At 36.3% G+C, this 24,283-nt stretch overlaps 1 protein-coding gene across 1 annotated transcript in view; it reads right to left on the bottom strand.

Moving 5' to 3' along the window:
• Positions 1-1,359: 1,359 nt before the first annotated feature.
• Positions 1,360-24,283, bottom strand: part of NUP37 (nucleoporin 37) — a 46,355-nt gene continuing 23,431 nt past the window's right edge. The window contains exons 5-9 of the mRNA XM_058568552.1: positions 9,093-9,183; positions 4,956-5,137; positions 4,415-4,465; positions 2,033-2,126; positions 1,360-1,525 (exon numbers count right to left, since the gene is read on the bottom strand). Coding sequence (XP_058424535.1) covers positions 1,412-1,525; positions 2,033-2,126; positions 4,415-4,465; positions 4,956-5,137; positions 9,093-9,183 — 532 coding nt within the window. The 3' untranslated portion in view covers positions 1,360-1,411. The remainder of the gene's footprint in view (positions 1,526-2,032; positions 2,127-4,414; positions 4,466-4,955; positions 5,138-9,092; positions 9,184-24,283) is intronic.

Below are 24,283 nucleotides of genomic sequence, written 5' to 3'. Positions count from 1 at the left end.
GGTACATTGGTCCCCGCCTGGGATCCGAACCTGGGCCGCTAGCAGTAGAGCGCACACACTTAACTGCTACGCCACGGGGCTGGCCCCGCTATGCAATTTTTCATCTGTACTTTAAAGTATATAAGAGTTTATACCAAACATCTACATGATCACAAAATTTTACTGAATTTTTAAAAATTATTTGCAACATTTCCCTATCTCTTAAAGATAATTTTCTTGATTTCATAAGATACTTATTATAAGACATCTTATGAATAGAAAACTTGAGTAAAAAATATTTATTGGTATTATTAATTAAAAATAAATTTCTAATTCCTCAAAAATAAGAATTACACGTCTCTGAAATAAATTAATAGTACCCACAAATCCCTGAACTGTGTGGCAGACACGTTAGGTATTTTCATTCACCTTTACTTAATCTCACAGTAACTCTATGAGACAGCGATTCCTATCTCCATTTTATAAGAGGAAATGCAGCTTCAGAGAGGGCATTAACTCACAGTAATGCAGTTTGTAGGAATTTATTTAACTCTATACTTGACTGACAAGCAGAATCATAATCTTATACTCTTCTGATTGCATCATGATTTGTCACAAGAACATAATATGGCTGCCTTACATAATGCTGATTTCAGTGATCTTTGAGAGGGTGAATACAGTACTATAGCCACTAGGTGCCATCTCAAAACCATTTAAGTTTCTTGGTAAGAATGGTGAAGACTTATAAAAGGCAGAGGCTGTTAAAGGTGTTAAATTTTAAGTCATTTTTCAAAGTAAGCTTTATCCCATATACTAGATGTTCTAAGAATGTTGAGACATCCAGTCAAAAGGAATTTGCATATAGTAAACAGAGTTCAGTAACATAACCAGTGACGTTTTTAAGAAAGTGAAAATCCTTTTTACTATTAAATTGAATAATAATCCTTTATAATTATTGAGAAAGTTATAAGACCCCTACACATATAGGTTGCTAACAAAAATGTATACACCCACATTTATATTCAATTACTTCCACAGTAACACTGAAAGGAGAGACCTTTTTTTCCTTTTGTAAATATTTGTGTCTCTGAGAATCAGGACAACAGCATATATTTAAAGTATAGAAGATAGAATACATTTTGGATAATCCTGTGATAAAATCAAAAGCATTACCTTTCCCTAGTCATCTCTTTTATGGAGCTGTGTCAAAGTCTTAAAAGACGATTAAAAAAAATATATATATATGTATATATTCACACATATACACAGGACAGAGTAGGAAAATAATTTTTCAAATCATCAGTTTATTTAACAAAAGAAACATGGGACGTTTCTAGAGCTTACTATATTTTTGATATAAAAATAAGGAATTCTCCAAAATACGGACTAAAAATACCAAGTTTATGGATCTAAGGTACACAGAAAATTTATTTTACATTTCAGTCACCCAGAACAAGAGCTTGTGGTCTCCTCCAATTGCACAGAGTGGGAGAGTTCTATGCCAGGAAAGGCCAGATCCAACAGCTACAGAACCAATGAGGACGGGCTAGAAAATATGTGAAGAATTAAAGAAGCTCAATAAATCACCAAAGTTAATAAATAAAAACTACCCTTCAAAAATAAGAATGCACTGATAGATTGTCTTTGTTTATAGCGGAAACAGGATTAAAAAATATGCTCCCTCATAGGTGAAATACAGGTTATTTGTCTGCAGCTGGCTGGAATGAAGGATATGAATAATCAATGAATAATGGGTACAGCCCAGACTCAAACATTTTTATAGTCTCAACTAACCAAGCAAGTAAAATTATTATATTTAAATGAAGGAGGAAATATAACAGAAGAAACAAAATGCTTCTTACATGAATATTGGCAAAAAGTCTGTTACTACTAGTGACTTAAACATCGAAAAATGCCTTCTCTTTCCAATTTAAGCAGATAAGAGACATTCATCAATGTCTTTAGTTACACATTACAAATTTGGGGGCTATAAGTGGAAAAGTAGAAAACACAAATTTAAAAGCACACATGCCACACAACGTCTCCACATTACCTGAGGGTGTCCTAAATGATGAATTTGAAACTGGGTTGCCATTTTGCCAGGATAACCAGTGGTTGCAAACAAGTTTTCATTAATTGTGGACCACCTAAGAAAAGACAAGGGGATAAAAATAAGTACCGTTTCCTACAGATAACTACAAGCTTTTGTGAAACAGGTTATTTCTTTCTGCACAAAAACAATAATTTTATAACCCTAAATTTGTTAATATGGCTTTACAATTAGACTGAGAATTCCAGGGAAGTTAGCTATAAATATTTTATCATTCTATGAATATTTATTAAGTGCTTATCATGTGCCACTTTGTTAAATTCTGAAGTTACGGTTAGCAGTTCCTTTCTGATAACTAAAGGGCTGACAGTGTGGTAGGAGATACAAACAAGGCATCAGACAGACACAAAATATTTCACAGTACAATATATTAAACATATGCAATGTTCTTATTGATATTTGTTATAAAATTAATGATAAACTTGTTTTTCAACTCCTTGGGATGATACAAACACCTAGAATATTTAAATATTTAAGTTTTCAAGGCATCTTAGACATTGGAATACAATGAAATCAATGAGTCACCAAGAGTTAATGAAACTCCAGCAACAGGCCCAGCATTAAAATAAGTGCAGTGGGGGAGATGTAAGAGAAAGAATTTGTGGACAAAAAAAAATGGCTCAAGTCTAGTTAATATTTTTAGATGTGGCAGACATTATTAGTTGCTTGTTCAACAGCTATTCTGCCCTTTTTCCATGTTAACTGAACCCCAACTACGTTTGGCACAGGGTGTCCAACTCCAAGGGATGAGACACAATTGGTTTAAGGCAATGATAGCAATCCCCAGTGAAAGAGGAGTGCTCCTTCCTCTCCTCTTTGGACAATGTGGTATGAGGCTATGATGCCTGGAACTCTGGCAGTCATCTTGTGACTGTGAAGCAACAAACCCAAAGCCTTGCCATTGAGGATGGCAGAGGGAAAGGTCTGAACTCTTGGTGACACTGATGAGCTACTAAACCAATCCTGAGACAGCCTCCTCTAGACTTCTTGTTAAGTACCATAGTTCATTGATTTTAAAATGAATATTTGCTCACATCTCTGAAATCAGGATGCATCTTAGAATCTATGGCATTCTTACATTTAGTTGAATGTATTTTTTTTAGGAGTACATAAAATAATGGTGTCCCTAAGTTCTACAATTTTATTGGGGATATTTGAGATTTGATTAAATATTTTGTTGTTAGTGCTGTCCAGTCCATTCTGACTCCTGGTGACCCTGTGCACAGCAGAATGAAACTCGGCCAAGTCTTTTTGTGCCATCCTCTCACCTTCCAGGCCTATAATAGACAATGCTCCGCTTCTATTCATAGGGTTTTTATTACTGGTGGCATAGCTTTCAGCAGCACAGCAACACGCAGTTGCCACAATACGACAACCGACAGATGGGTGGTGTGGTTCCCTGACAGGGAACCCAGGCTGTGGAGGTGACAGCGCCGAACCTTAACCACTAGACCACCAGGGCTGGCTTGATGAAATGTAGCATATAATAAATGTTCTACTGGTTTTAGTCTCTGTTAGTAAGCTTTCTCGTTTCCTGAAAGCACCCTAATGACTACACTATGCAATGGAATATTATGCAGAAATGAATGAAAAAGAACAAGATAAACACGTATGTCAATTTAAGTGGAAAAAAAGTTGCAGATATATAATATTGAGTGCGTTCTCATTTAAAGCACAACAATGAGGTTTATATACATAACATGGGTCCACCTACATTTTATATCTTTATCAGCACAAAAAATAAGGAAGCATGTGCTTCAAATTGTTGGGGTGGTATTAGTGGAGTAGCAACATATTTTGTGTTTTATAAAATTTTTTAGAGAAAATATTGGAAAACAAATCACTCCCTCGCCCAGACCAAAAGACAAAAGCAAAGACTTAGGAAAGCAAAACAACCATTTATAAAAAACAATCAGAAGGGGCCGGCCCGGTGGCGCAAGCGGTTAAGTGCGCGCGTTCCGCTGCGGCGGCCCGGGGTTCGCTGGTTCGGATCCCGGGCGCGCACCGACGCACTGCTTGGTAAGCCATGCTGTGGCGGCGTCCCATATAAAGTGGAGGAAGATAGGCACCGATGTTAGCCCAGGGCCGTCTTCCTCAGCAAAAAAGGAGGAGGATTGGCGGATGTTAGCTCAGGGCTGATCTCCTCACAAAAAAAAAAAAAAAAAAAAAAAAAAAAAAAAAAAAAACAATCAGAAAAAAACAAAACAGAACCAAACCCAGTGCAAAGGAGAGAAGTGGGAAAGTATTCCAGGTAGCAGCGCAGCATGCACAAAGTAACCCAACTCAAAAGATCAAATTATCACCCCAACAAAAACAATACATTACCTGAACAAGCAGGCTCGATCCATGTGGACAGGTCTCTTCTCTTGAGGGTAACTAAAAGATAATATTTTGCATTTTATGAATTATGTGCTGGTCTCAAGTAGAAGAACTTAAATTAAGGTTTAAGAGGTACTTTCCCTTTAAAAGATACAATGCCCAATGTACTTAAACTGCGACAAAATGCCAAATAAGCACTGAATTCCAATTGATGAAATATGATAAAGACATAAACATGATTTAGAATCATTACAGAACACCATCATTCAAGAGGGCCAGTGTTTTTCTTTTTTAAACATAAGTAAACACTGCTCAGATCAAAGATTTCCTCCTCTGCATTGTTCTTTCTGGGTTACTCTCAAAGTAAACCTGCAAAGCATGGGTACCCATCTCTCTTACGTAAAAACCCATGGCTCTGGCTCTTCTACAGGAGAGATTTGTTTTTGCTCTATAGTGAGACCCAGGTATACAAGAATGGCTCAATGGATCATTTAGCAAAAGTGACTGATTTTTTGGTAGGCAATAGATAAATATACTAAGGAAGTACCTGGACCGAGTAATATCCCAAATTAACCAATCATTCCCTGCAACAGCTCCGACTCTGAGGGTGTTTTTTAAGCACCAGTGTGCTGACATTAACGGCATCTGTTCTGATTCAAGAGATAAAATAGCCTGTTGGGCCATAAGATCATAAAACCGGATTGTTCCATTCTTCTCTGCAACCATTAGCTGTAAGAGAGAAAAACAGAGAAAATTCAACCACCTAATTCACTAGCCAAATCTGAGAAGTAGGCAGATATTCAATGTTATATAGTAAAATGTAAACATCTGCATATATTACAAAAGGAAGATCAAATGCAAAGGAAATAAGAAAAGCCTGTGTAAAAATCTCTATCAAAAACAAAAAAACCTTACAGAAAATTGGCAAAAGAAAGTCTCAAGAACATTGGGTATAATTTTAAATGATGATGTATAGTTACCAGGAAGAAGTGATCAGCCTATAGATTCATTCTGGGAAAAGTTACTTTTAAGTTATATTGTCTATAAAGGATAGCTAAGTGTGTCTCTCTCAACAGAGATGTATTTATGTGTTATATATCCTTATGCAACTTAAGTTTGCTGCCAGGATGCAAAGCAGCATGGCACAGTGAAAGAACACAGACAGGCCTGGGGACCAAGGCTGCCTCCTCCACTTAAAAGCTGAATGACTTGGCCAAGTTACAAGGCTTTCATTGGCAGCTTCCTCATTTCTAAAATGGAAATATGAAGACAAGAATAGCCACAGCATTTCTGTCATGATTAAATGAGTATTGTAGGTAAAACACCCAGCACAATGCTTGACACGTAGTAGCCACTCCCTCAATAAATAGTAGTTACTACTACTTCAATATTTCCCTCATTTAAAATACTAGTAATTTAAGATGTTCAATAAATTAATTAGTTCCCTTCTTTCCTTTCTTTCTTTTCCTTTCCTCTCTAAGAAATACTTTATCAAATGTACAAAATAATTATGAATTCCAACCTTACAAAATATTAAAATGTGGAAAAATTTGTTTCTTAGACTCAAAGAAGTATGGCACTAGGATATGCATTTGTGGGTGTTAAGATATAGAAACTGCTGTGAATATATAAATGCATCAGTAGTTGTTGCCTGAACAAAATGGTTTGAAAAACTACATTTTCTGTAAATTTCTTACTTTTAAAGAATCTTCTTTTAATTCTGGTTATATTAAGGTGAAAACATTCCTGAAGGTGTGAAGTAGCAGTGGTAGCCTGGAAAGAATGTGAGACTTAGTGTCAAAAATCACTTTTGTATCTTTTACTGTTAAATGCTAGCATTTGCTTTGTGTTTTCCAGATTATATGTCTCTTTCACGTGGTTTATATCTCAGACGATTTTCATAAGAATCCTATGAAATAGGTAATCATGGATCCATCTCTCTCTTTCTTCTCTGGCTACCTCATTTTCACCAAGACCAAGCATAACAGAAGAAGAATTCTGGGCTTGATCTGATATGGCAGACCACTGAGAACCACTGGATTGTTTTAGTACTAATAATAGATCAACAATGACAAGCAGCTAAAATTGAGTGCTTATTACGTGTCAGGTTCTCATTTAAGGACTTTATAAGTGTTCACTGATTTAACTTTCATGAGCTTCCATTTTACAAGATGAGGAAGTGAAGGCAGTGATTGAGATAGCTTTTCTAACTTGCCAGAGATCACAAAGCCAGTTGTGGTGGAACTCCAGGCAGTTACCTCCAGAGTCTATACTCTTAACCACTTCTGTGTCGCCTTTCTTGAGTTTTTGAGTTTAGCAGAGACATGATAAAACTGATATTTTAAGATTAGTCTAACTAAAGTAGGCAAGAAGAATCAAAGGGTGGAGAGCCAAAGACTTTAGAAACAAGCTAAGGCTGTTGGCAAGAGTTACTTGTAAGAACAGAAAGATGACGAATGCATCTTAATGACAGAGAGGAATGTATTCCAGGGACAGTGAAGGAAAAATTAAAAGATCTGGAAAAGTTTGCATACAGGGAAGGAAGATATCAAAGATGATTTTAGGATTTTGAATTTATGCGATTTAGAGCAGGGACTTGCAAACACTCTGAAGCCATGGAAACAATAAAAAAAAGGAGAAGGAATGGGCTGAAATTTTAATGATATATAGAAGAAAAACAGAAATTAAATTAAAGCATATAGAAGAAAGGGATATGAAATAACCACAAATTAAGCATTGAGATATAAGTTTTGGGATAGAGATTGTAATAAATGTTCTTATTTCTCATCTAGGTCACAGCTTTTAAAAAGTAGCCTATTGTATTTATACATGGTGATATTAACATTTTGGTAGAATCCCTGATTATGCTTCAAGGAAACTCACTGCTACAGGGGAGAAATCTAGGCATAAAATAAAATTTAGAACCTTGATTCAGAAATAATACTTATATATGGAAATAATCCCTATACATGTAATACAGATAAATTAGAAAATTTCACTCATGTACACATAAGGAGTATAATTCTACTGATGAAAGATCCAACAGGCCTGAAACAAGTTTCCATGGACTCTCAGAGCTCAGAGAACACACTTATAAAGTCAGGGGCATCTCAGCTCAGGATTACCTCCTCTCTGAAGGCTGTGAGCAGATCTTATTAATCTAATCCTTCCTTATGCTATCACTCTACTTACTAGATTTTTTGATTCTAACACTTAAAATCTGTGTTGCTGTATTTCCATGTTTTTCTTTCTTACAAGTCAGGGTGTAACTTAAGGGCAAGGACTTTATTCACTCTTTTACCCTCTATTACAATAAACGGTACAGTGTAGGTGAGAACTATCCCTTGCAACAATTCACATATACATGGTGAAGGAACAGTTGGCAGAGGAGAAAGAAAAAGGGAAGATAGATGCAAAGATGCTCAAGAGGACTAGAATAATGCAGCTTTAAAGATCCAGTGAGCAGGGTTTCAAGACAGAAGTGATCAACAGTGTAAAAAGCTGCCTTGAGATGAAGAATGGGAGAAAAGCCCACTGGATTTGTTAAAAATATCACCGATGATTTTTGAGAGAGTAGTAGAGACTGAATGAGATTATAGAGTTAGTCCAAGGGATGGGGAAAGAGGAACTGAAGTTAAAAGGTACGGGTGATGGGTTCAAACATTTGTAAATAAAAGGTTTGAAGAAGAGAGATTAAAATTAAAAGGGAAGATAGAAGAATGTAATGGTTTAAGAGCAAGAACTATAGAGCAGGCTGCTTGGGTTCAAATGCCAATTCTTCCAGTTAGTAGCTGTGTGGCTTTCGGCAAGTTACTTAATCTCTCTGTGTTTTGGTTTCCTTATCTGTAAAATGAGGATCAGCACAGTACCTATCTCATAAGGTCGCCATGAGGGTTAAATGAGCTAACATACATAAAATGCTGACAGTGGGCCAAGCATATGTAAGTACTATGTGTTTGCTATGATTAATCAAGCTTACCTTTTTGTGCAAGTATAAGGACAGAAAAGAGTCAATGGAAAAGAAATATAAAGACATTAGGGGGCTATGAAAGCAGCATGCCTAGGAACTGGCATGAGCTCTAGACAGCTGAAGGATTAACTTGAAGAAGATGAAGGCGGTAACTTTAGATTCTGGGGAGAGAGAAAATAGAGTGACGCCCAAGAGAAGATACAGGCAAATGAGAGAACTCTTGTTGAAAGGCTCCTATCTTCTCAATGAAATAAGAGGTAAGGCCAATTGGTAATAACTCGTAGTGTAATTTTAGAATTTTAGAAAGCTCTACTCTGAATAGGACCTGAATAGCACTGCAGCCAGGTCAGACTTGCCTCACGCCGCTGATGCTTTCTGTTTGCACACTATGGTGCACAAGCGTGGATTCAACTTTTTTTTTAATGAATTCCACTAGTCAATAGTCTGGGCATCAGTTTTCAGACTGTCATCTACCAAAGGGCAGGAAAAGGGTACTCTGAATAAATGCCATTTATGGATGATGGTTGTCAAATAAAAACTTAATTACAGAGGTCTTTTAAGGTACGGATTTCTAGACTAATCCAAATGCATTCGTGCCAAGTAGAGTCTCTGAGGTGGAAAAAGTCACTGAATATTCTCCTCCATGTGCATGCGTATTACACATGTATACGTCTTTTCAGCTTGATAAAAGAAAGCTAAGTACTAAATAACAACCTTAAAAGTTTCCTCAGGATGCCAGCACACACTCATTCCAGGGGAATGAAGAACAAAATGAGCTATCTGCAGTCCTTCCAAGTTCCAAATCCTAATAAAAAAATAGGAGTATAATGTTAAATATTTTGGATTTGATATATCACTACTAAAAAAATAAAATTTCCATGAATTTATTCAAAACTATTAACTAGAGATTATAAGGTACACATTTGTATTTAAAGTATATCTTTTAAAGAAAATTATAACATAATTATAATTATTTTAGAGAATGTGAAAGAAGTATGAAGAATTTACGTTTTACTACACTCAATCATGGAAAAACAGTCACATGCATTTTCTCTCTAATTAAACACAGCAACACAGTAACCAGATTAAATTATTCATATACTCTATTTTGTGGGCAGAATCTTGATGTTTCTAGGTCACTAATCAGGTGGCATTCCTACTTTAATAGTCATTTCAATTCACAATAATTTCTACCAGGGGTGCTTAAACCATGCCCCCCAAGTGCTCCCATTTTCAATATAACATATAAAGAAGCTCGTATGAGGTGATGTGAATTTAGGGAGATAGTAATTTTCCAAGGTTGCTTATTCCTCCTGCCTTTGGGGTTCCATGCCAGGGGCTACTTCCTATCTTATACCTTTTCTGATCTGGCTCACTTCCTCATTCTCCTTTTCAAAGATCGCCTTGATTGACAGCTATTAAATTAAAGGTGGGGTGAAGGAAGAGGCACTTGGTTCCTCCCACTCTCCCTCTCCTCAATACTTACAAATGCATAGTAATAAGGACCAAGTTACTCACTGACATGGCTTCCCATCTCAATTTCTTTCCCATCCCCAGAGTGGAGATCAAGATTCAGAAATCTCAGTAATGGCACTTTGTTGTGAGAAGTGCTACCTCCCACCCAGACTGCTAGTTTTCCAGCTCATTCTTCACACTCAGCCACTGTTACATCTCACTGGTACAGAGTGTGGCACAGAGTTAGCACGGCAGGAGACAGAAGTTGGTGGGTGGTTGGCAAAGTACCCACAGAATTCTGATCCTTAACTGAACTAATATTAGCAATCTTTAGACTTTTTCTTCTGGGTTTTACAGTATATCATTAGGGACCATAAAACAATTTCAACAAACTTAAGGAATATATCTTTTTTTTTTTTTTTTTTTTTTTTTGGTGAGGAAGATCAGCCCTGAGCTAACATCCATGCCAATCCTCCTCTTTTTGCTGAGGAAGACCGGCCCTGAGCTAACATCTATTGCCAATCCTCCTCCCTTTTTTTTTTTTTTCCCTTTTTCTCTCCAAAGCCCCAGTAGATAGTGGTATGTTATAGTTGCACATCCTGCTAGTTGCTGCATGTGGGACGCCGCCACAGCATGGCCTGAGAAGCAGTGGGTCGGTGCACGCCCGGGATCCGAACCCGTGCCACCAGTAGTGGAGCACGCACACTTAACCGCTAAGCCACGGGGCTGGCCCAGGAATATATCTTTAAAGTCTAGACAAAAATTTATTTCAAAGAAAGTAGACAAATTTATTGGACAATGCTACTCTTCTGTGCCAAACCACATTATTTCAAATATTTTTTCTTCCTTGTAGAAATTATAGTCTCCAGTCTTGAAATATCATAGTTACATATAAACTAACATAAAAGTTTTTCAAAATGATTATCTACTTGATTAAATAATTTAGAAGCATACTCTTTCCTCTTGCCAAATCAACACTTTTCATCAGTATTTACCAGAGAAGGCAGACAACTACAATTATTTGAAGAGGGGAATCACATTTACCAAGGGTTTATGCAATTGTGTTTCACCCCCTACAATGAATAAGATTATTAACTATGGCAACTGAAAATTTCTTTCTTCTCTACTGCCTTTTGCATAATAAAGTGCTGGGCTAGCATATATTTTACCACTATTGAAATACTAGGAATTTGTCTTGCAAATTCAGTGAGTCCCATGAGAGAATGGTTTAAAGGCTCCATTCTTTGGATCTTATTCTTTTGATCTAATTCTAATATGTATTTGATTTTTGTTTGCTGTTATACAAATTAAATAAACACATACCAGAATATTTTCATGATTTTTTCCTTTCAAATGAAGGAAACCAAAGAGGTAGAAAATATGGATAAAGATGTTCCATGAAAACAGGTCAACTAATGAAGTGTATTCCTGTCCAATAAACCAAATTTTAATCTAACTTTTAAACAGTATTTTATCCTGAACAGAACCTAACATTTAAAAAAAAAAAAAAAACTGACTTAAAAACGAGGAGGGTGATCCAGATTACTTTACAGGACTAGGATAAAATGACTTATGGTTTGTAATTATACGCTTATTAAATAATTCCCAGTGGTTGTATAATCTAAGTACTAAGTATGCAAAATACAACAAATTGGGCTGAGATGAGTTATAACTAAATTAGCTACAGATGGTATACTTTAAGTTTTTTTCTCCCCTTTTGATAGATTCCATAATTAAGTTCTTCTCAAATCCTTTTGTGGAGCTCAACTCATTTTTCTGTGTCTTTACTACACGGCTCATCTAGTTAATATTAGTTCCATCAGATAAAGTCACATTTCTTTAATTTTTTTGATACATTTTTTTGCAGTACACCATATATAATAAAAATACACAAATCTTAAGCATATGGCCCAAAGAGAACAGCACCCAAATTAAGAAACAGAGTATTTCCAGAACTCCAGAAGTCATCTTGTGCTTCTTTCCAGTCATATTTCCTTGCCCTCTCACAAAAGGTACCCGCTATCCTGACTTCTAACACCATAGCTTATTTTTGCCTGTTTTGAACATCATAAAAATGGAATCATATGGTATGTATTTTCTTGGTCTGGCATCTTTCACTCACCATTAGCTTTGTGAGATTTATCAACACTGTTGTATGTTGTTATACTTTGTTCATTCTCATTGCTGTATATATTCCATTAATTAAGTATACTGCAATGTATTTACCTATTCTACTGTTGATAGACTTTCAGGTTGTTTCCAATTTTTGGTCATTACCAATAATGCCGCTATAAACCTTCTTGCACACGTCTTTTAGTGAATACAGATACCCACACACCCACTCCTTCCCTTACACACACACACGAAACCCACTCACCCACCCACCCACCTGCTGGGTACATAGCTAGGCGTGGAATTGCTGGATTATAGCTTACAAATATGTTCAACTTCAGCAGGTATTGTCAAATAGTTTTCCAGATTGGCTGTACCTCATTTTTATTTTTTTTCTCTCATATTTCTTTTTAATTATCAACTGAAAAAATCTCAACTTTCTCTGACAAAAACAATCTTAATCATTTGTCTGAATGGCAAAAGGTACAACTTTTCAGTTGGTCTTATTTGTAGGGCAGATTTCTCAAATCATCCCCTTTTCTTGCATTTTAAGTTATTTTCATCTATCTATGTATGGATAAGTTTGCATCAGTTTTAAAACGTAGTGGACAAAATGTATAGTAAAAGCTCTCTTCATTGACCTCCTTCTGACACACTCTTCCTTTATTCCTCTGTAGAACTGACCAGAACAAGAAGGCTATTTTCTAATAGGCTCACACATGCATTTGTTATAGACTTACCAAGAGGGAATACAGGTTTTTTGCTTAGCAAATCACTGTTTGTAAACGATGTAAACCCATGCTTATTAGTGTAATTACACAATTAATATTATATAAGCTGACAGAATATGAATGTGGAAAAGCTGTTTCAATGGAGCTAAATTGATGGCAACTAACTAAAGATAAGTTTCTAAATGAAAAAAAAGCTCTTAAATTAGGCATGTGTGGGGGCCGACCCCGTGGCTTAGCAGTTAAGTGCGCACGCTCCACTACCGGCGGCCCGGGTTCAGATCCCGGAGAAGGATGTGCAACTACGACATACAACTATCTACAGGGGCCTTGGGGAGAAAAAGGGAAAAAAAGGAGGAGGATTGGCAAGAGATGTTAGCTCAGGGCTGGGCTTCCTCAGCAAAAAAAAAACAGGAGGATTGGCATGGATGTTAGTTCAGGGCTGATCTTCCTCACAAAGAAAAAAAAAAAAGGCATGTGTGAGTTACAAAAGATTAAGCAATAAAAATCATAAAAAGCTAGATATATTGAATTAAGACTGCTTTAGCAAGTGTTGTTTTCACTGTATACATTGTATTATGGCTTCGGTTCATGCAAAAAAGAGGTCCAATGCTAATCAATGGACTCCTAACTTAAGAAGAAGAAGAAAAAAAGCCTTGGCCTAATATCAAAAGACTGGCAAATGGCATATTTTCATATATATAGTATATTAAAATAAGGTAGGTAGATATTCCTTTAAAATGACTTCTTGAGTTTACCGACTATTTAGTTATCCAAGGAACTACGGGTTTAGACCATGTCAGATAAGAGAGCTTCTATTGTAATACGAAAAAACTCCACAAATTAAAAGTTGAAATTTTAAAGTTAAAATTTTGAAGTTAAAATTTTAATATTTCCAAATTTTTTACTAATAAATTTGTTTATATTAAATAAAATTACCTAAAAGTTAATTATAACCACAGAAGCAAACTTTTCAGGAAAGTGGTACATCACAGAAAGAGAAAAGCTATAAGGTTTCATAGCCTTCTTAATACACATAAACACATGGAAAGATAATAGATAACATCTATAAAAGTATAAAAATATAACATTATCAAGTTAAACTACCTTGACAAAAAATCAGGAGCTATATTAAATATATATGTATACCTATTTAAATATTTGCAAGGGAAATTTCAAAGAAAAAGCTTTTCTTTGGTAAAGGTAAAGTTAATCTGCTGACATATTAAGAAGCCAATAACAGACTGAATCAAAGGGCACTGGAGATAGACAGCATCACTCTTCAAGTAAAATAAAATGACAGTTTTGACCCAATTTGACTACAATTATAACAAACACCCCCATCTCTCCCAATTCTGTGGTCCTAAGCAGAACTCTTAGATATAGCCGTAAAATGTATGGATGAAGAGCTTTTTCCAGATCTAAGATTACAAATTGCACTTACTTTACTTTTGGTAGTTTATTGTTAAAATTATTACCTCATTTCAGGCAGAGTGCTTTTCAGCAGAACATTAAGTATCCCTACCATATGGTATTTAAATGGAATTGTCCCATTTAATTAATAAAAAGGTCCCATAAATTGAGTGTTGGCATATTGGGAATATCCTAGATAGCCTCAAGGGTCTTTTAAGTTGACAATTAGTAGAGGGAGATGTTCCCTCTGAGAATTCAAAAGGAAATTTTCTGGGTAATACTCCGTTCTTTTTATTTGTTTGTTCTCCATTTTTAATTGGTAGCTCACTGTTAGGGAGTTCACTGTAGAAGGAAATTTCTGCTACCAAATGTTTTTGACAACACAGACAAAAGAAGGAATGGATGACATTAAATGACACATCTGTATCCACTTGGCTCTCTCTAACTGGTAAAGCAAAAAATACAAACCACAATCTTTCTAAAAGACATGACTGGATCACATGAGTCATTGTATTGATTAATTAAATATGAAAGCAAGAACAAAAGCAATACCGGGGTGTAGTTAATAAGGATGAAAAGGCACTTTACAATGTTACTGGGTACAGGAGAGGGTCCTCCAACATTTTTAGACAAGAAACATGTTTTTCATTGAGTTTGTGACAGCAAAATGAAGATTTTCCTCTCTCATTTCTAAATAATCAATCACTAAGTTACTCATCATGCTATGGATGACTCAAAAAAGGGAAAAATATGGTATATTTCCTTAATAAGTGAACACACAGGAAGAAAAGTGAAACAAATTACAAAATAATTTAGTGCTAAAATATCTGGTTTTAAGTGCAAAAAGAGTCAGAGGTAGGGAATCATATAAATGAAAATCCAAATCTAGGGATTACATGGACAAATCTTGACAGTGGGTATGGCAGGTTAGAGCGGTGAATAAACAAACTTTCTCAGTTTGTGGCTTAGACTATGGAGAACTTTGATAGCCAGGCAAAGCCTTAACAGTGGAGGCAACAAAATAGCATGATAGTAAAAAATAAGCATTTTGTAAAGGGTACTTTCAGGATGTGTCAGTGTCTCAAACATAATCAGAAATAAGATTATACTAATTCTGCTTTTTTTTTTTTAATACTTGAGACTATTAAGCAAGTAGTATTAATGATAAAAGAAATGGATTACCATAAATTTTAGTGACTTGAGAGTAAGAATAATTATAGGGGTGAAAATGAGAGATAATTGCATATGCTTATTATTTTACCCTTCAATAATTAAAAATGAGTCAAAAACATAATCAAAGGCTGTGTGTGTTTTGGAGGGGAGCGGAACTGGCCTGTTTCAAACATAACACTAATAAACCAACCTTACTACACAAAAAATAATCTATTATTTTACATCTTCATGAAGCACTGGAGGGGTTGAAAAAATCTTATAAGCTTACATGTTGTTGCTGCATTTTGTTTTCTTGAAATTATGAAGAAATTCAGCAGAAACTACAAGTTTATCATCACTGAGGTGAGAAACTACCTGAGGCCACCCCAGAGAATTAACAAACATAGACTTTTGAAGGATAGGAATTGTGAGAAGTTTTGTCACATTTAAAAATAAACCTCAAAATTAAACTCTCAACTGCAAAGAAATACCAAACGGTAGTTTTCAAACAGATCATATGTAATGATTTCATCTTTAAGGAACTCAGAGTAAAAGGACTTTTCCTTTAACTAACATAAACCTTAACACAAACACCAGTAATATTACTCAGGGAATATTAACATTTCATTATTTCCAAGAAAAATTTTGATATACTTTACAACTTAAAATTTGAACATATGCTATAAATGAGGGAAAGTATTTCTTATCAGTCACATAAATGGACTTTCAAAATAAACCTGAAAAACGTTTATGGATATGATTCTTATTTATATAATTCACTTACTGCAACCACACGAGGGCCACATAAAGCAAGCTTAAATTACTGCAATCACTGATACGGTAATACACTTTATGAAGTACTGGTTTTGTATTTCATCTACAAGGGCATATGAGAGAGAACAAAGAGTTGAATACTAGAGAGCGGTGTTACCAGTACATGATCATATACAATTTCAAAAAATTCTTCCATCACTTTATAACTTTTACTCTGTTATGATCTTTCATTAACATACTATTTCACTGCATTGAATTAGAAAAGGCCTGCAAATGTGATCAATAGGTGTTAGTTTAATTTTTGGACAGTTCTTATGAAGACAAAGAATTTTTATGTTCCATTCACTGGAGGTAAACGATTACCAAACTCAACACAAACCGCCTATTTTATCCCATTCTTAAAGCTCTTGTTAGAACTATATGATAACTGATCTTGATTCAAAATGTAACAGAAAATTAGAGGGAATTTTAGAAGACAAGCAGAGAACTTTTTTCCTGAAATTATTTAACCATAACATTACAATCAATAATATAAATTCTCCCAATTTCACTTTGTACCTGGAATTATTTAGGTGTAGTTTATTTGCTCCTAAATGGGGATTAACCTCCCAAAGAACGCTTCATTGGCCTACCTTCAGAAGGCTCTCAGTCCCTTCTTTTCTCTGTTTCCCACAAGGACTATTTTTAAAAAGATCACATATTTTGTGATCTCCACCGGGGTGGGGGCGGGAGTGGAACACTCCATCTTAACTATGGATCTTGAAGACTCTCAAATATACATGAACAGAGGTAAATACAGAAAGACCTTAGCTAGCATGGGGTGCACAGGAGACATCTGATAAATATTCTTTTTCCTGTTGTCAAGTTTTTCAAAAAATGATACTATTGGCTTAGTGAATATCTTAGGCACTAGAGTATTCCCTTATCCAGTGATTTGGTTATATTCCTAAAAAAATCTTATTCTTTATTTTTTATATCACACCACTTCTCTCACTCTTTTTAAAAATGATGGGAGTGAGAACACGACAACTATTAATATCACATGTTTTATAGACAAAGTGAATGGCACATTACATGCCTCTATTATTTTAGTCTTAAACTAAGAATCTCTTAGTTTCTAGAAGCCAATTTTCCTTCACCATAAATTTTATCTAATATTTTAAAAGATTACTGAGGAGGAGGGGAGAAAAGGATTTACTTCTGACATCCTTTGTAGTTACAGTGAGTACTGGGTCTTCTATTTCTTTTGTATCCCCCAAAGTACTAAATGTTGGCTATACTAAACGTGTTTAATAAATACTTGTTGATCTGACTTGTTCTTACAGAACGGTACTGTTTTTAATATACAAAAACATCTGTTATTTGGCACCAACTGGGAATAAGATGTTCTGTATTAGTGAGTTTTTAAAATAATAAACTTAACCCATTAAATACTTAAACACCATTTTTACCTTCTTTTGGAGGTAGGGGATAATAAATATTTCTAAATGAATATGCACTTATTTATCTCTCAAATACTGTAATAATTTTAACCTTCTTTTGATAATGTTGGATCATAATTATGAACACTAGTATTTACATTTTCCTGTGTATATGCATATACACACAGACACATACATTTATGTTTATATGTGTATACGTGTGTATATATATGGGTCTATTTGTATATGGTGGACATGAGGCGGGGCCATAAAGGAAATGGTGGAGAACATGAGGCCGAATGGCTAGCAATCCCATGATTTACTTGGTTATTTCTTTTCTTAAACACATCTCCTATCAGATGCTTTGTTTGGTAATTGCATCTTTTTTTTTATAAAGACGCAGTGACAGATACAGAGCTGTGTTCATTGCTTCACCCACTCACACACTGAGCACTCTTCCAGGTGCCGTGATGACTCTAAGGTAGTAAAGCATGGCTGACCCTGCAGAATACCTTATTAGTGAAAAGGTCAGAGCAGTCTACCCTAGAGTAATTTCCCTCATCCTCTAGAAAAGACTGTTTCTTTTTACTCTTCTTCTTCATCTGAAAACTGGGCTAATGAAGTATGAAGAAGGAACATGACATCTTCATTTCAAGAATTGGTACTAGAGTGTTTCAGCAAAGATTATCTTCCAAAAATTATAAATTCTTCACAAGCAGAAGATGGTAACACTTCCATAGACCTAACTCTTGGAAGTTACTGTTTTTTTCCTGACTGCCTTTAATATTCTTTCTTTGTTACTGATTTTTGACAGTTCTATTATCATGTGTCTTCTCGGAGAAGGTCTTTTCTGTGTTGAGATAATTGGGTGTTCTATTAGCTTCATGGATTTGTATATCCAGTTCCTTCCCCAAGTTTGGGAAGGTCTCAGCTATTTTACCTTTAAATAAGCTCTCTGCTCCCTTTTCTCTCTCTCTTCTCCTTCTGGAATACCCCTTATTCTTATGTTGCCCTTTCTAATGGAGTTGAATAATTCTTGTAGAATTTCTAATTTTTTTTTTAATCTTCTTTCTCTCTCCCCTTCTACGTGCACCATTTCTAGGTTTCTATCTTTGAGCTTGTTAATTCTCTCTTCCATATGGCCTGCTCTATTTCTATGCTTTCTAATGCATTCTTCATCTCACTTGTTGACTTCTTCAGCTCTAGAATTTCTGTTTGGTTCTTTTTTAGAGTTTCAATCTCTTTGGTAAAGTATTCTTTCTATTTGTTGATTTTATTCCTGAGCTCACTGAACTGCCATGCTGAGTTTTCTAGTAGCTTGTTGAGTTTCTTCATGACAGCTATTTTGAATTCTTTATCACTTAGATCACAAACAATCTTCCATGACTTTGTTTGGTTTCTGGAGAACTGTTACTTTCCTTTTGTGATGTTGTGTTACTGTGGCTTTTTGTGGTGCTTAGTGAGTTATACCTCTGCTAGGACATTTGTGTAGCAAACACTTTTCTTATTTAGGTATAGCTTTGTTTGTTTTGATTCAAACTTCTAAATTAGTTGGAGATTAGAGGCCTTTCTTTTGTCTTTCAGTAGGTGGCGCTATAGCGCTAGTTTTTGGCTTCTCTTGCCCAAGCTGCCTTTGGCTATAATTGAGGATCTGCATGTTCCACTCTCCATAGCCTCTGTCTGGGGCATCGAATCAGTACTCCTGTCATCATGGTCTGTGCCTCTGGGGGTCACTGATGCCTTACTGATGCCTTGCTGCTGCCTGTGTTGCTGCGGTTGCTGGCTGTGCCGCCAGGAGTACAGGGATGGCTGACGCCTCCACCACGCAACTGGATCACCTGGGCTGAAAGCTTTGCCGCTGTGGTGGGGGAAGGGGGAGGGTAGGGAGGGGGCCAGGTTCATGGGGCACTGCCTCTGCTGTTGCCTGTTACCTTGTGGCCATAGGCACGCACCACTGTGGTTGGGATGAGTCCTGTGTGCACCTCCATTGCTGCTACCAGGCTCTGAGTCCTGGACGAGGGCGTGGAATCATGAGGCTCCACCTCTGCTGCTGCTTCGCTCCCTATGGCTGCAGGTGCTGCTGCGGTTGGCTGGCTTGAGTTGCACTTGTGCCTGGGCTGGTGCCTGCTGAGTTCTTTGGGGCTAGGGGTTGGCTGGCTCAGCTGCCACGGCCAGAGTTCCAGGGTCCTGGATACTGCCTCTACTGTTCCCTGTTTAGTGGCCTCTATGTCCTCCAATCTACCCACCTTTGTATGGACCAACATGTTGATCTCTCCAGTGTCCTGGTGTGTTGGACAATGTAGTCTTTTTCGGGTTATGGATGTTTTACTTGCTGTAGATTGAAGGGGAAAGACAAAGGAATCCCCTCACACCGCCATGATGATGATGCCTTAAAAATGACTCTAAGTACAATTCTACAATTTTATTAAGCCCTACCTAACACTTGATTTTGATCATAACACACAGGTATTACGAATATCTGCTTTTTCAATAATATAAAAAGACTAAAACTTCTCATAGACCTTGAAGTAGAAACAGTGTAGTTGTAGTGCTTCAGAGCCAGACTGTCCGGGGGCCGGCACGGCCCCATGGCTTAGCGGTTAAGTGCGCACGCTCTGCTGCTGGCGGCCCGGGTTCGGATCCCAGGCGCGCACCAACGCACCGCTTCTCCGGCCACACTGAGGTCGCGTCCCACATACAGCAACTAGAAGGATGTGCAACTATGACATACAACTATCTACTGGGGCTTTGGGGGAAAAAGGAAGGAGGACTGGCAATAGACGTTAGCTCAGAGAAGGTCTTCCTCAGCAAAAAGAGGAGGATTGGCATGGATGTTAGCTCAGGGCTGATCTTCCTTAAAAAACCAGACTATCCAGGATCCTCAACTATAAAAAGAGAACCTACCATAAAAGGTTTTTGAGGATTAAATGAATTAATTCATATAAAACTTAGAATAGTGCCTGGTCACACATTATAATCTGAATCAATGATTCTTAACACAGGGTGGTTCCAACACCTAGGGGGCATTTTTGATTGTCCTCATGATTGGGGTGCTACAGCCATTTAGTGGATGAGAACCAGGAATGCTACACGTTCTACAGGACTTTTGAACGTCCGAGTCAAATTCAGGAATACCTTAAAAGGTGGGGACAGGTCAAGACAGGAGATGTTTTTTGCAGTCTTTGTTAGTACTCCATCCCATGGCATAATAGTGAATTATTTTAATACTATCCATATAAAAACTGGCTGATTTGTAAGGATATTATCCTTCCTTATTTTTTCAACTTGACATCCTATAATTTTTCTTGTCATGTTATTTCTATTTTGGTTAACATTATTTCCCTCTTTCACTCTCCTTAATTTTTTTCTATTACTACTGACATAAGCTTTTATTCTAATAACTGTAGTTTTTCTCAGGGCTATGACACTGCAGAACTCCAGATGGCACTATTTACATTGTGCTCTATGCAAACCATATGCCTAGAATTGTGCAACTTGGCAGCCTTGCCTCTGCCTTACATTTTCCTGTTGTATTTTTCTGCTATTCAAATTTGTTCATTATAAAGAGGGACAAAGAGTACTTCACTATGTCTTCTTATGTAGTCGTTATCTGAGCATATACACACTGCACTGCTATTCTATACAGTTTGTTTTCTTTTTATAGAAATGTATAGCACAATTCAGGTACTATAATATTTTTTATAATTATATATTTTATAGACTATATTTTACGAGTAAGTTTATATAGTAGGCATTATAAAATATTTGTTAAAAAAAGGGAGTATTGGGACTGATAAAGAACCGCTGACTTAAATGAGAACTCAAATTTCTTATAAACTTGCACAGATTACAGAATACTAAAACTAGATGGAATCTTAGATAAAATTTAATCTATCATCTTCTATAATAACATTTTATATTATGAATAGCACCTTGGTTCATAGTTTGAATTAATGCAGTTGTATTACAGAAAGTAGAGAAGTAAAAAAGATCTAAAATATTCTTTTTTTTTTTTTTTTTTGTGAGGAGGACTAGCCCTGAGCTAACATCTGATGCCAATCCTCTCCTTTTTTCTTGAGGAAGATTGGCCCTGAGCTAATATCCGTGGCCATCTTCCTCTACTTTATATGGGACACCACCACAGCATGGCTTAACAAGCGGTGCATCGGTGCACGCCCAGGATCCGAACCTGCGAACCCCGGGCTGTTGCAGCGGAGCGCACGCACTTAACCACTTGCACCACCAGGCTGGCCCCTAAAGTATTCTTGAATACAAACACCATCTTCTCAGGATGAACTTGAAAATTGCCACTCAGGCAGAAGAGTGAATGAGTGAGTCAAGAGCCCAGGTACTAGAGCCAGACGGCCTGACACTCCTGTTCCTCTATTTAACAGCTACGTCCCTTTCCACAAATTACTGAGACTCTCCATGCCTTGGATCCCCATCTTGTAAAATGAGGATAAAAATAGTACCTAAGAGCTGTTATAAAAATTAAATAGATTTACAAAGGTAAGGCACTTAGAATGGTGGTTAGTAAAGCACTCAATAAAATATTTAGTTATATTTACTTATTAATATTGTAATTCATTTATAGAAAATAAAATGCCTTTGTCAGTCTTAAAGAAGCCTGAAATGGTTCTGAAACAATTAGTCACAGGTTTAAAAATAAATCAGTAATTACCAAGAACCTAGCACAGTGCCAGGACACTTGTTATTTGCTGACTGAATGAACTAGTCTATATCTTAATTTATTCTCTACATTTATTTGTTCTCTATAAGAAGAGAGAAACAAGGGACAACTTTTTAATGGATAGATTGGCATACTAGTACGAGTGAGAACTATTTTCATTCAGTCTGATTCAGAATTTGGCAATTTTCAATGAAATATATAAACTTTACAAACCTGTTCAAGGAATACATTGTTTTGAAATGGTGTCTCTAAGGACACAAATCTCCTAGCTGATTATAATATTGTGTCTCTCTTGGAAATGCCAAAGTCAAACATCAGAAAACATGTATAGATCAAAATACTGAATTTATTTTAAAAACTACTATTTTTTAAGTGGGCATTGAGTCAGAGAGAAATATTCCTTCTGCTCTTTATAAGACAAATGTTAAGAATCCGTATTGTAGGACTGCTCCTATGATATAGTCTCTTTTGTTAACATATATGTGATAATGTAATATTCCCTTGCACAGGGCATATTTTACATAGTAAAGCTTAGTATTTAAAAAATTGTATTCATTTATTTTACTCCTTTATTTACTCACCATTTTATTTTATTTATTTTGTGAGGAAGATCAGCCCTGAGCTAACATCCATGCCAATCCTCCTCTTTTTACTGAGGAAGATGGGCCCTGAGCTAACATCTATTGCCAATCCTCCTTTTTTCCCCAAAGCCCCAGTAGGTAGTTGCACATCCTGCTAGTTGCTGTATGTGGGACGCGGCCTCAGCATGGCTGGACAAGTGGTGCGTCAGTGCGCGCCCGGGATCCGAACCAGGCCGCCAGTAGCAGAGCGCGCACACTTAACTGCTAAGCCACGGGGCCAGCCCCTTACTCACCATTTTAAAGTGTACAATTTAGGGGCGCTTAGTACATTAACAATGTTGTGCAACCATCACCACTATCTAGTTACAGAACATTTTCATTAACCCAAAAGGAAACACTGTACCCATTAAGTAGTCACTCCTGTTCCCGCCTCCCCCCAGTTCCTGGCAACCACTACTCTGTTTTCTGTCTTTATGGATTTGCTTATCCCTGGAGATTTTACATAAATGGAATCAGAGTATTTTATGCCTAGCTTTTTTCACTTAGCATAATGTTTTAAAATTTCATCAATTTGTAGCATGTATCTGTACTTCATTCCTTTTTATAGCTGAATAATATTTCAGTGTATGGACACATCACATTTTGTTTACCCATTCATCCACTAATGGACATTTGGGTTGTTTCTACCTTTTGGCTATTGTGAATAGTGCTGCTAGGAATATTCCTTTATAAGTTTTTGTTTGAACACCTGTTTTTAATTCTTTTGGGTCTATACCTAGGGATGGAATTGCTGGGTTACAAGCTTAACTTTTTGAGGAACTGCCAAACGGTTTTCCACAGTGGCTGGACCATTTACATTCCCATCAGCAAAGTATGAGGGTTCCAATTTCTTCACATTTTTGCCAACACTTCCTATTTTCTGTTTTTTTGCTTACAGCTATCCTAGTGAGTGTGAAGTGGTATTTCATTCTGCTTTTGATTTCCGTTTCACTAATGAGTAATGAAATTTGGCCTCTTTTCACGTGCTTGTTGGCTATTTGTATATCTTCTTTGGAGAACTGTCTATTCAAGTCTTTTGCCCATTTTTTAATTAGGTTGTCTTTTTATTGCTGAATTATAAGAGTTCTTTATATGTTTTGGATATGAAACCCTTACCAAATATATGATCTGAAAATATTTTCTCACATTCTGTGAATTGTCTTTTCACTCTCTTGACAGTGTCCTCTGATGCCCCAAAGTTTAAAATTTTGATGAAGTCAATTTATCTTTTTTTTTGTTCCATGTGCTTTTGGAGTCATATCAGAGAAACCATTGCCAAATCCAAGGTCATGAAGATTTGCCCCTTTGTCGTCTTCTAGTTTTAGTTAGATGTTGCTGAGGATTTTTGCATCTATATTTGTAAAGGATATTGGTTTGCAGTTTTCTTTTCTTGTGATGTCTTTGTCTGACTTTCGTGTCAGGGTAATGCTGGCCTCATAGAATGAGTTAGAAAGTGTTCCCTTCTCTTCTATTTTCTGGATACATTTGAGAGACTGGTGTTAATGCTTCCCTAAATGGCAGAATTTTACAGTGAAGCATT

This window comes from Diceros bicornis, chromosome 25 (assembly GCF_020826845.1).
Source record: "Diceros bicornis minor isolate mBicDic1 chromosome 25, mDicBic1.mat.cur, whole genome shotgun sequence".
Classification (NCBI taxonomy): domain Eukaryota; kingdom Metazoa; phylum Chordata; class Mammalia; order Perissodactyla; family Rhinocerotidae; genus Diceros; species Diceros bicornis.
Note: the sequence above shows the minus strand (reverse complement) of the source record. Positions and strands in the feature narration are given on the sequence as shown.